This window comes from Chroicocephalus ridibundus, chromosome 4 (genome assembly GCF_963924245.1).
Source record: "Chroicocephalus ridibundus chromosome 4, bChrRid1.1, whole genome shotgun sequence".
Taxonomy (NCBI): Eukaryota; Metazoa; Chordata; class Aves; order Charadriiformes; family Laridae; genus Chroicocephalus; species Chroicocephalus ridibundus.
Genome location: NC_086287.1, coordinates 19,346,504 through 19,360,041, shown reverse-complemented (window position 1 = coordinate 19,360,041; position 13,538 = coordinate 19,346,504). Strand labels below are relative to the sequence as shown.

The following is a 13,538-nucleotide window of genomic DNA, read 5'->3' as shown; positions in this document are numbered from 1 at the left end:
AGATCAGAGTGGTAAACCCCTCCCCAAAAGGAAGGGTGGGGAACTGGAGATGCACATGCTCCCATCCTAAATGCATAGTTCTGACTGAGAGGTGGTACACAAGTCCTGGTGATATACTCACTAAAATATGTAGGAGAGATGCTTATTGAGGAAAATACACTATTCGTTCTTATGCTAAATATCAGTTGATTCCATATTGATGGAGACAAATCAGTAGCATGCAATCTTTTTATCTGTAGGAAAACAGGCTAATTTATATCTTCCTCAAAGCATTAAAAGCAAGCCACCTCCAAACCTGATTCAAAAAATAGAGAGCGACATACCCAGAGTTCAACCACAGTTTTCGTTTTTTAAGGAAGGAGAACATAAGTGACAAGCTTGTATCACTACACCCACTTTACAACAACTAACTCAACGCCCACTTTACAACAAAAGCACTTCCCACTACTACAACAACATTTAAGGAAGAATGGAAAGATCCCACTCTGCCATTACATGTAGAACAAGAAATTAATTCCATTTAATATTTGAATTTTACTAGAACTCACTTCTCAAGCAAGACCACAATGACAGTGCTATGATAGAACTACACTTTGGAAGACAAACGTTGAGCAGGCGTTCATAAAAATGAGTCTGCTTTGTAATTAATTCCTAATGAACTTTGACAGCATTGCACATCAAAAATATTAATTATCTAGAAACAGAGTAATATTGCCCCTCCTATCTCCTAAAACCCCCTAAGAGCTAGTTCTGAGGATCTTCAAAGCAAAACACTGCACACACAAAAACTGCATCTCAACTTCTTCAAATTGAAGGTGGTGTGAACATCATCATCTATCAGCCGGCCTGGCTAACCAGGGAGGTCCCAGTTGACCGGAGGTTGGCTAATGTAACGCCTATCTACAACAAGGGCAGGAAGGAGGAGGATCCAGGGAACTACAGGCCTGTCAGTCTGACCTCGGTGCCAGGGAAGGTTATAGAGCAGATCATCTTGAGTGCCATCACACAGCACGTACAGGACAACCAGGTGATGAGGCCCAGTCAGCATGGGTTTAGGAAAGGCAGTCCTGCTTCACTAACCTGATAGGGAAAGGCTGTGGATGTTTACCTGGACTAAAAAAAGCCTTTGACACCATTTCCCACACCATTCTCCCAGAGAAACTGGCTGCTCACGGCCTGGACAGACGTATTCTTCACTGGGTGAAAAACTGACTCGATGGCTGGGGCCAAAGAGTTCACAAGTGGTGTTCTCCAGGGCTCAGTATGGGGGCAGTTCTGTTTAATATCTTTACCAACGACCTGGACAAGGGGATCAAATGCACCCTCAGTAACTTTGCAGATGACACCAAGTCGGGCAGGAGTGTTGATCTGCTTGAGTGTAGGAAGGCTCTACAGATGGATCTGGACAGACTGTATTAATGGTCCGAGGCCAATGGCATGAGGTTCAACAAGGCCAAGTGCCGGGTCCTGCACTTGGGTCACAAAAACCCCATGCAACGCTACAGGCTTGGGGAAGAGTGGCTGGAAAGCTGCCCGGTGGAAAAGGACCTGAGGGTGTTGCTTGACAGCCACCTGAATATTAGCCAGCAGTGTGCCCAGGCGCCCAACAGCATCCTGGCTTGTATCAGAAATAGTGTGGCCAGCAGGACTAGGGAAGTGATTGTCTCCCAGTACTCAGCACTGGTGAGGCCCCACCTCAAATACTGTGTTCAGTTTTGGGCCCCTCACTAGAAGAAAGACACTGAAGTACTGGAGTGTGTCCACAGGAGGGCAACAAAGCTGGTGGTGGGTCTAGAGCATGAGTCTTATGAGGAGCAGCTGAGGGCTCCTCTTAGGCTTGTTAAGCCTGGACAAAAGGAGGCTCAGGGGAGACCTTATAACTCTCTGTAACTACCTGAAAGAAAGTTGTAGCAAGGTGAGTATCAGTCTCTTCTCCCAAGTAAGAAGTGATAGGACGAGAGAAAATGGCATCAAATTGTGCCAGGAGAGGTTTCAATTGGATATTGGGAAAAAAATTCCTCACTGAAAGCATTATCAAGCATTAGAACAGGCTGCCTAGGGAAGTGGTTGAGTCACCATCCCTGGAGGTATTTAAAAGACAGGTAGATGTATCGCTGAGGGACATGGTTTAGTGGCAACTTGGCAATGCAAAACAGTTGGACTTGATGATCTTAAAAGTCTCTTACAACCAAAACAATTCTGTGATTCTACATGATGTTCTACAGGTATTCGAGCTAGTTTAGGACTGGGCTGTCTCAGTCTCATCCTCCTGTTTCATCTCCCCCATTTCTTGTGCAACGCTAAATGGTGCCAAGGCATTTGTAAAGTACACTAGTGCAGGGGGCTGATCAGAAGAAAATTAAACAGGGTTGGTGGTAAAGTGAAGAGGAGGGGAAGCCATCAGGACCCCTTACCTCACTAACTGATCATGTGAGTACTGGTACCTAGATAAGGGAGGGGAAGGGACCACAGAGCCAAAGACAACCACAACTGCCTTGACTTATCATACACTGAGACATGATACATCCAGGGAATCATTACTCAAGTTTTCACAGTAGCAATTACCAAGAAACTCTGATATTAGGTTTCAGAGAAGTTTCATGTTAAAGAGCTTTAAACACCTAGCTACTCAAAAGAGTTCTAAACATTCTCCTTTAAATGGATTTACTGTTTTTAAGAAGGAATAAGTGAATGAATGAGAGAGAATTTTGAACTATGTTCTGAACGCTAAAGAATAAATTGGGACCAGACAGGATGCATCCAGAGGTCCTGAAAAAGATAGCCGGTATTCTTTTCAGGGCTACTCTCTATCTTGTTTAACAGGTCATGGAGATTAGGGGAAGTCCCCTTTAACTCGAGAAAGACTAATGTCATACCCAGCTTTCAAAAGGGTAAGAAGGATGACCTGAGGAACAGGCAGGTCAGCTTCACTCCAGTTGCCAAGAAATTCATAGAGTAAGCCCTTCTGGAAGCCATTTCCGGACACACAAAGGAAAAACCAGGGGCTAGGAATAGCCAGCCTTTACCAAGAGTTAAAATAAAAACAAAAAACAACAAAAAAACCACCCACCAAAACAAAGCCTAATGAGCCCAACTGCCTTTTACAATAAAATTATTAGAATCTGTGAATAAGGAGGGAGTGGTAGGTATCAAAGCTGGGTCATTACAATCCAAATGGGTGGACCACTGGATGGATGAAAGACTGGCTGGGTCATTGAGCTCAGATGTTGAAGTTCCATGGTTAATGACAGTAGGGATTGGTTAAAAGTAAAAAGTTTCTCAGAGGTCTACACTGAGACTAACTTATGCATCTAATATTTTTCCTTATCAGTGACCAGAGGAGAAGACAGAATGTACCCTCATCAGTTGTGAGGATGACACCAAATCTGGGGGGGAATGACTAGCATACTTGAGGACAGGACAACCAACCAGAGAGCTGTAAGAATTCACTGTCAGGAATCTCAGGAAATTCAACAAGTGCAAAGTCCTGTACTTTGGAGAGAAAAATCCCCTGGCACTGGTACAGACTAGAGAAAACTGGCAGGGCTGCAGCTCTACAGAGAAAAACATACGGGTCCTGGTGCAGAGCAAGCTAAACATCAATGAACAGAGCACTCTCCCAACAATGAAGCCTAACAGCATACTATACTGGATCGACAAAAGCCTAGCCAGTAGGCTGAGGAAAGCGATTGTTCCCCTTAACTCAGCACTCATTAGACCACAGCTGGAATACTGCAACCCGTTTAGGGCCCAGCAGTACATGAAAAATTATAAACTTGAGGGAGCCCAGCAAAGATCCACCAAGACAGCCCATGAAAAGGACTGTAGCACAAGACTTGTGAGGACAGGCTGAGGATTTGTTTAGAATAGAAGAAACTTAGGATGCGTCTCATAGCAGCTTTACGCTATCGCTGAGGAGGTTTTTAAAAAACAGAGACAGGTTCTTTTCCGAGATGCAAGGCAAGAAGAAGTGAGACCTCAACTGTAAAGCTGAAACAGGGGAGGTTTGACATGAAATAAGGAGAAAAAAAATAAGTAATTGCAGGGACAACTAAAAATTGCACAGGAAGGCTGCAAAAACTCTCACCTTAGAGGTTTGGAAGATCCTGATGGACAAAGCCTGGAGCAACCTTGTCTGAATTAAAAACTGACCATGTATTTAGTAAGAGATTGGACTACATGGCCTCCTGACATCCTTTCTAACCTGAATGATTCTACAGAACTCAGGCTACAGCATGACACATTCCCAGTTAAACTCTAGTAGAATCGTAGTCAAAGGCCCTACTTCAGAATTTGAATTTAGAGGTGGACAAAGGAAAGACTATAATAGCAATTAAGTTTATTAATTTTACAGATTTTTGCTTTTTTGTTTTGGGAGGTTTTTTTATTATGTGTTGTTTTTTTAAAATGTCACCAAAATAAAATAAAAAAAAAGTGTCATGGACTGCAAGGTACCAGACATTTCTTCTCCCATTCTCATGATTTTTTTCTTGTTGTCAGATATTTCCCATCTACTTTATCGCTTCTGTTGCTTCCATATGACTACAGTATAATAAAGCCTTTACCGGTAGACACCACCGTAATATTATTTTTCCTTTCCCCCAATTACAGCATCTATATTTAGTCTTGACTAACCATTTTGCCATAAGCTGCTGCCTCTGGATTTTCCCAGCAAATATAAATTTGTCCAAGACATTAACATTTAAATATGTGCAAAATACATTCCACAGTGAAAAAGCACAACTGTTAATAACAAAACCCAAAAGTTTAGTTTTACCAAAGAAGAAATCAATAAGAACCACTAACTACAATAAAAAGATTCCCTTCTTCGCTAAAACAGTAATTTGGATTCCTGCTAAGTGTGGCAGTAACTATCGTATTCAAACATGAGTTAAAAATAAAAGATAGAATGAGTGCCCATAGACATCTCAAATTCAAGAAGCATTTATAGCATATTTGATCTATGTGATTTGGTACATTGTTATTCAATGTAACAGAGGAATAACATGTGGAAAAGCCATAGAAACAGCTAAAAATAAGTGAATCCATGAATTCACATTGGGATAAGTATTAAGGAGGAGGATAATTGCCATCAATCCCAAGAACAGGCTTCCTCCTTTTTCTACACTACTACTAGACATACCAATACAGATTTTTCTTTCCTCCAAGTCTTGGTTAAAAGAAAATGTCTTTGGATGCAATAGAGAATAAGCCATTTAGTGCCTTAAGGCACTGCTCTCATCTGCTAGAAAGCAAGAACTTCAAAGCATTACCAATGCTGCTCTCAACATTTTCTGATAAAGGAACACGCGCCAAAGATCAGATCACAGCACTTAAAAATTAATTCACATTTTGCTTATAACGACTCAACGACATCTTACTCCCCCAACTTTTTAAACAAATTCTGAAATCCAAACTGATTGCAACAATGTGTCTTTATGACATTTCCACCTTCACGGATAAGGATTTTAATACTACATATATCGACGTTCTAATATGAAACAAAATATCTATTAAAATATTCAATTATATCCAGAATTATCAACACAATTCTTCTGGTGATAGGATTTTTGTATTAAAAATTGCTTATGTGACAGCATAACATGTTGATACTGAACAATGCAAACACTAATTGCTTCTTTGTCACCATCATTCAGAAAAAGATACCAAAGTTTTGAAGAGTCTCAAAATAAAACTTCAAGTAAAATCAGAGACAGCAAGACTTACATAGTTAAATGACAGTATTAGGACAGGAAGAGAGAAGTAATCATAAACATAAGCCTGCCCATTAGAACATTTCCAAATCATCACAGTAGTGATTATTAGGGAAATTAGAAGTAGAAATTTAAATAGTCCTAGTTTGGTACTCAGTCTAATTTTGGAGGACCTGACATATTTTGTGAGCATGGTGAATAATCATGGAAATTAATTTTGGGCACGTCTGGCTAGCTAAGGAATCACAAATACAAGGTTTTGGTCTCTCAGACTTAACCTGAAGCCTGATTAAACTGTTCATTAATGCCTCTCACTTGGAAAAGGTATCATTTAGCAGCCCTTATATATTCAGCCATAGTTTACATTTCAAAATGTGTTTTGCTCTCAAAAAGATCACAAAATGTGAAAACACACTGATTCCATAACATCCTGAAAATAGTCAGAGAACTATATATTCTAGCAGAATATTTACCAGTAACACACAGGATGAATTCCAGTTCTGTCTCATCTGAAAAACTAAACACCAATTGGAAGTTTTAATTACTTGCCAAATAAGCATCGTCACAAACTAGAAAGCACAGGTATAAGACCAAGACTGGCTACAGTACAGCAGTATATTTTATTTTCTTACCTGCAAGAAACAACCTTGAGTATTTTCTTGCCTGTTGAAACACAGACAGAACTGTTCTCTGCAGCACTAAAGAGAAAATGTTTCCCAATCCTTTAGCACCGTTTAGTGGCTATTCATTTGTAATGCAGTTGTATATATAGAAACAAGTAGAATTCTATCTTCCACTCTAGAGATAATTAAGAAAGGCTGGCATGTACCATATCAGCATCCTCACCTGTGAATGGCAGTTTAATATTGCACAGTTTATTCATTCATTTGAGAACATTCAAATCTCTAAAGTGGTTAAGGCAAGGAAAGTATACACAACAGTGTTAGGAACACATACGAAAAAAATCCCAAAAAACAGAAAACCGAAGTGGTACAAGATAAATCATCATACACCTTTCCATTTGTCAGGCTTAAATCAATTTTAAGTAACAAAATAGTGCCAAGGGATTATACAGGAGTACCTGGATAATTCTAAAATAAGACGTGGAAGAATAACATTCTAAGCATTGAGATGTAGTTCCTTTAAAACATTTAAGAGAGACTAGGCAGTTACGATATTCAAACATTTGCAAGAGTATAGCTACATCCAAAAAGGTTCTCACTAAAATCTTATCTAAACCCAGGAAGAGGATTTCACCAAGCTAAAACAAGCAGATATTGAAAGTATTCCACTCAATATCAACAAGGTGTTTAGTACCACAGGCAATTAAGATTCCTCTCAAAAAGAAACCCTACTCCATTTCAGAGATAGAAATATTTGCATAATTTCATCTCTCCACAAACCAGGACTGCAATCAGGCCTACTATTCAGCTTTAGCCAAACCACTTAGTTTTTTATCAACTCCCTTAATCTCTGCAACCTTCTCCAAACATAAACTAAAGGACGACCGGAAGTTACTTTTGAACAAACTCATTATTTTTCAGGCATTTATATTATTTTGAGCTTTTTTAAATTACAACCTCTTACATATTGACAGAATTCTATCTGGGTGCAATCACGGCATCAACTTTCAAACGCCAAGCCTTTGGGGATAGCAACTATCTAATTTGTGACAGATTCAATCAGAACAGCAGTCCTTGTCTTTCCAGGATACCATAAAGATAGAACAAAAATCTTATTTCACTCTTTTTACCTTAATTCTCCACTTAGAAGTTTTATTCCAACAGAACAACCATCACAATCCATTGTAAAAGGAATCTATTCTGAAAGACCAGACAAATAAGGCATTTTAAGAAATTAAGTCGATGATCACATAAGAGTACTGTCATGAGATAACAACAGACAGTGATGCAGTTTTCAAGATTAGGAGTTTATTCATTCCTCTGGTCTTTCATCAAGGCTGCATAGACACTCAAAAAATTCAGCTGCTTCTAGGAAGCAAAATACAACATTTTAAATTTATTGTTTAAGAAAATCTTACTTCACCTCCAGAGCAACATCGTATTGTCAATTACTACCAGATCTTTCCAGACAGGAGGAACAGACAGGAACCACACATCAATCGAGAGCTGACATTATACTGCAGAGTTATACACCGCACTGTAGAACAACCTGGTGTGGGGCAAGATTATTCCAGGGCAAAACTAGACAATAACACATTTCCAATAAGCTAGCAACATTAACTCCCAGAAGACTGTTAAATCGGTTTTAAGACTGCTCAGCCCTCTCCCCCCCACCACCCCCGCAACACACACGCCTACGTACTACCAGTGAATGCGTATTTCAGCACGTTTCACGTCCCAGCTTTCAGGTGGCAATTGCAGAGACAGATACCTGAATCTCCCTAACCCAACCACGAAAACATAAAGCTCTACTCTGCTTTAAAGAGAACGAGATTTAGCTCTGGTTTCGTTTAAGCCCTTCGCTCCTTTGGAAGGCCCTAAAACAAAGAACGAGCAGAATTGCCTCTTCTAGCCCTACGCGCAGATAGGAGGGATTTTCCCCTCCCCTCGTCCTCTCCGCAAGGCGGAGAAGCAGGAGAAGAACCAGGACTTTTCCTGCGCCCGCCCCCCTCCCCCCGTATCGCGGCAGCCTGGGGAAGGAGAGAGGTCTTTCCTCTCCCTGCCGCCACGGGCCGCGAGCCGGGGAAGGGAAGGAGACAAGGGTGAGTCACCCTCCCACCGAGGCCCACCGCCCGAGGGGGAGACGGACACAAGCCGGAGCCCAGAAGGGTCCAAGCCGGGACTCACCACCCCAAGGCGGCGCAGCCGCAAGAATTAACAGGAGAGGCCCCTTCAACCAACCCTCACCCGGCAGCACTCACCGGACCCCGCTGAGTGGTGACGGTGGTCGCCATGGCGCCTCCCTCGGACCCAGACCCTTCCTTCCGCCCCGCCAGGCCGCCGCCGCTACCGTTACCGATCCCAACGGCCGCCGCCAACCGTCACTCAGCCCCGTCAGCTGACCCCCGACCCCGCCCCCAGCGCCCGGGCGTGCCTGCAGCAACGCATTCTTCCCCCGCCCCCTCCCGGCCGTTGCCAAAGCGGCGCCGTGCGCATGCGCGGAGGGAACACAACGCACCCGTCCGGTGTTGCGCATGCGCTTATCGACGGAGGGGGGGCGAGCGGGAGGCGCACCGCGCCTCCCGCTCGCCCCCCCTCCGTCGATAAGCGCATGCGCACTTGTGCTCCGCTGTGGCCGCTGCAGCCGCTAGGGGGCGCCGCGGCGCTGAGGAGGAGCCGGGGCGGGTACGACGCCTCGAGGCCGCCATCTTGGTGCCGGAGGCGTCCCGCCGGCCTGAGGGGAAGCATCCGCCCCGCTGGAAGACGAAGGGGGCGGAGGTTTCGCGTGGGACGGCGTGAAGCGCTCCTCGCCCCCGACGTGTGTAAGGAAGCGGCGTTTTGCCTCGCCCGGCCTGCCCGCCGTTGATGGTTTTTCCAAAGCGGGTACGGCGACCTTCAGCTTGCCCAGCCATTGCAGCCCTTTCCAAGAAGAACAAAAGCGGCTTTAATATTCAGCCGAGTGCTGCTTTGGGAGATAAAATCTGATCGTTTCAAAGCCTATTTAAATAACATAACTGTTTCCTGTTGTTAGGGTATGCTGCACGAATTTAGCCCTTAATTAAAATTCTAGCGCAGATTTCGGCAGCTGGAAATAGAACAGCGCAATTAGGAACGCTCCAAATATAGCACCAGCTTTTTTTTTTTTTTTCCTTTCCACACTACCCTGACATCTACTTGGAGTGAGAACGGCTTCATCTTTTTACTTGTGTCTTGATACTCGGAAAAATGAGTACTACAGGATGTAACTGATTGGGAGCCATTGAACGAATATATAGTTGGTGCCAGCTGTAAGTCAACCAGCCAGCTGAAGAGAAAGACTGTAACGTTCCTCTCTTACCCCCGCATATGGTTTCCTCAGCTGGAAGCAGAATTCAGGTCAACCTACAAAACCATTTAAGAAGGAAATCATCACTACAGATAGTGCACTGTATGAAGGGGCGGTGCAATTTAAAATTAAGCTAAGTGATTAAGAACATTCAGCATCTTACAATGTCAGATATGTGCCCTCTCTGTACAAAGCTTGTGTACTGATAGAGTTAGAAACAAATGTTATCCACGTGTAGCCTCTCTCAGGAAACTCTCCATCTCCATTTCTACATATTGTATATATGTTCAACTGAGTTTCTATTATTAAATGATAGCAACATGGTTAGAACAGTAAGTAAGCCCCAGAGAGGTAAGGGAAGAAGGTCAGTGCATATCTCCATAATTACAATCTTGACATCATGGGGGCAAGTTGGAGGGAAAAGTGTGTTAACCAGCCTCATTGCTATTGTTACATTTATAACCGCACGAGCTAGGAAACTAGTTTTAGGTAAGTCACGGGCAGTTACAGTTTTACTTACTGTGGATTTCATTCTAAGGCCTGGTCTAGTCACAACAATGTCAAAGAGATTAGACATGAGAAAACATTATTGTCTCTATACAATTTATATCAACAAAAAACCTAGTAATATTAACTCAGAGATTCTTGATACATGTTTTCGTCATACAGAGATACACAGTGACGAGTGAACACAGTGCCTTCCTGCCAGCACCACCATTTTCTAACTGCATCTTTTATTGTCCTGTTTTATTATTATTCCCAGGAAATCCACATAGAAGCTAATTACTTACTTTTAATCTATGCAGTAAAGGATCTGTTGTTAAACAAGCCCACACTCTGCCTAGGGTAAATTAGTATCGAAAGTGGCCTGGAAATTCTACAAAAATAGCGGCTTTGCCATCTGGTGGACATCCACAAGAACAGCAAGTAGCCTTCGACCTGGAGAGACAGGTGGTTTTGTTTCCCCGAGTGCGAGATCACCACAAATAGGGAGCACTGGTGCAAAAACATTAGGCAAGGCATTTGATGTCAATGTAGTAATTAAAGTGGGAATGTAAGCCATGGAAAGGTGAGAGAAGAAAATTCATAAAACCCTGTTATTTGCAACATATGGGCATCATTAAAGAAAAGATTGAAAGGTAATTAAAGAAGCTATAATGACAATAAATTGCATTTATCTTGTAATAAAAATTTAGACGTCAGTTTCTCCTGTATCATTCTTTCACTCTAATTCCCAGTCTCTTCTCTGTTCTTCCCAATTCTTCATCTGTCCCTCCCAGAATCTCCCCTACCCAAATCTTCCCCTTTTTTCCATTGCCCTATCTGTTCTTGCCTAAATGCTTCTACTTCTTTTGCTTCTCCTCTCCACCCTCTTTTGCTTTGACACTCTCCTACAGTTTTCTATTTAACTTTGTTTCTGACAGATTTGTCGTAAGCCCCATATTCCCTGAAATTTCACCTATAGCTTTCTGTTCACACTTTTTATAACCTCGTCTCCTTGCTCCCAGCCACTGGCTGGGTAGGAGGCAGCGTGTGTTTCTGAGCTCTCCGTGCTGCTTCCTCAATACCAGGCCAAATGCCAAAGTTGACTATTACCTTTGCTGGAACCTTTGCATGGGAGAAAGCATATTTTACAAAACGTAGAGCCCAGTTCCACCATCATTTCTTACGCAGTCTCCCAAAGCTGACTTAAAGTTAATAGCAGGTAAAGGTGACCAGGGGAGAAGGCCAAAGGGATCCACTGCTCTGTGGATCCAGCCGGTACCAGAGTAGAAGTGCAGAAAAAGGAAACGGATGTTGCAGGCTTCAAACTACAGAAACACCCCCGGAGTCCTGGTGTGCTGAGCATAGCTTCTCAGGATGTACGTGGCCTTACACAGGCGCTGGACACAGCACCAAACACACAACAGAGTGCAACGCTAATCTTTTGTTCATGGTACCAGCTCAAGCTTGGTGGTGTACAACGGAGCTGAAACAATAACATGGAAATCCCAGATGGCATTCAGACTGGCTGTAACAAACAATAATTTGCACTTCAATAGCATGCAAGGTACTAACAGGGCACCACAAACTTTAAATAATCCTCACTATGCAGTTGGGCTGCAGAAGGATTACGTCCCTCATTAGGAAGGAAAGATAGCTCCCGTGAAACATGGCAACTCTAACAGCATACAACATTACCCAGGAATTTCAGCCAGGATGCGTACTGCACTGAAACTACAAGGGAATTCAACTGGATAGACTGAAGAGAGAAAGAATTTAATACAAACCGAAGCTCAAAATCAGCGTTGCATCCCTCCCAACACCAGGCCATGAAACAGAGATGTTAAACAGCAGGCAACTTACCACCATCGCAACCACCGCATAATTTCATACCCCGGCGTTACAGCTACTGATTGAGCTAGATGAGTATTGGCAAAAGCGTTGTTCGAGCAATTGCGGGGGATTCTAGCAGAAAAGCCGAGAGCACTGCCGAGCAGCTAATAAGTGGCTGTTCTTCAGTCACGCTGCACTCAGAATAGCTTTCCAACAGAGGAAAAGCAAATTCTATTGGCTTCAACACCTGGTTGAGCAACTTAATAAGGACAAAATTGAAAGTTAGAGCTGAATCATTATTTATTTTATAACTACATCTTCATCACACAGTCCACTCCAAAATGGGAGTTATTTCATTTCAAATCAAGCTCGTGCCAGGTTTTTCTATAGGCTCATTCAGCACAGACGTGAGGAGAAAGTTCTTTGAAAACAATTTCAGACAGCAGCTGCTTCAGAGGAGGAGAGCAATCTACAATCATAGGAAGATTTTTTTTCCCTTTTCTCCAGTTCCGCCATGCTTTTCCCAAGTTGTATTTCTTAAGTGTATTTTTAATGCACCAGGAAAATTGTAGTAGTGCAAAGACTGTATTCAGTGTTATTTGGGTAACGTGTCCATTTCCAGACAGCACTTCCAAAAGAGATGAGCAGTTAATGAGAGCAAAGTGTCTCTGTCCTGCACACAATAGACACTGAAACCAGCTTGTTCCTCTCATTGAAATTATCTTTTCTGTATTTGAAAACTGATACTATTTTACCTTTTAATTTTCTTTTCTCTGAAGTTCAGCTGTTCAGATGTATGTCAGTCTAAACTTTACCCAATTCCTTCAGCCTTTCCTTATAAGTATACTTTTATGAAGCCTGATAGTTTTTGTTGTCTTCCTCTGTTTTTTTCCCAATAGAACCACACCTTCTTTGACATATCCAAAATTGGACACAGCATCCCAGCTGGGGCAAAAACAGCTCCAAGGAGAGCTGAAGAATTACTAAATGTTTTGTAGATGATAACACTAGCTATAAGTTGCAGTAAGGGTTTGCCATTTTTACAGCAGCGTAACATTGTTTACTCCTGTTCAGCCTATGATCTGTGTTAACATCCAAATCTTTTCCTGACATGCTGTTACTTAGCTCGTCCTTCACCGCCTTTTTCACTGAAAGGGTTATTAAACATTGGAATAGGCTGCCCAGGGAGGTGGTGGATTCACCATCTCTGGAGGTGTTTAAAAAAAGGGTAGATGGGGCACTGAGGGACATGGTTTAGAAGTGGCTCTTGTCAGGGTAGGCTAAAGGTTGGACTCGATGATCTTAAAGGTCCCTTCCAACCTCAACAATTCTATGATTCTATGATTCTATGATTCTATGTTTTTGCAGTTCATTATTCTTGCCTAAGTGTGGTGACCTGTTTGTTTTTGTTGAGTTGAATCCTCTTAACTCCTCCTGAAGTTGTTCTACAAATGTATACATGTTATGGTTGGTTGGCAAAAATACCTGCCCGCAGTAATTGTGAATTGACATGTTTGCTTATTTAAAAAGAAGCTGTTCTCTAGAGAGAAGTCTAGCAAA

The 13,538-nt window shown here is 42.5% G+C and overlaps 1 protein-coding gene across 5 annotated transcripts in view; it reads right to left on the bottom strand.

Annotated features, from left to right (window-relative positions):
- The window catches only part of TOLLIP (toll interacting protein), a 34,289-nt gene extending 22,170 nt beyond the window's left edge, over window positions 1–12,119 (bottom strand). For 2 of the 5 annotated variants that reach the window (XM_063332594.1, XM_063332595.1), the window contains exon 1: window positions 8,599–8,756. In XM_063332594.1, the coding sequence (XP_063188664.1) occupies window positions 8,599–8,631 (33 nt within the window). In that variant the 5' untranslated portion in view covers window positions 8,632–8,756. Of the gene's footprint in view, window positions 1–6,346; window positions 6,561–7,467; window positions 7,520–8,598; window positions 8,757–12,008 lie in introns of those variants that run through there. The other 3 variants (XM_063332598.1, XM_063332596.1, XM_063332599.1) reach the window with 3 other exon arrangements.
- Between the last annotated feature and the right edge of the window lie 1,419 nt (window positions 12,120–13,538).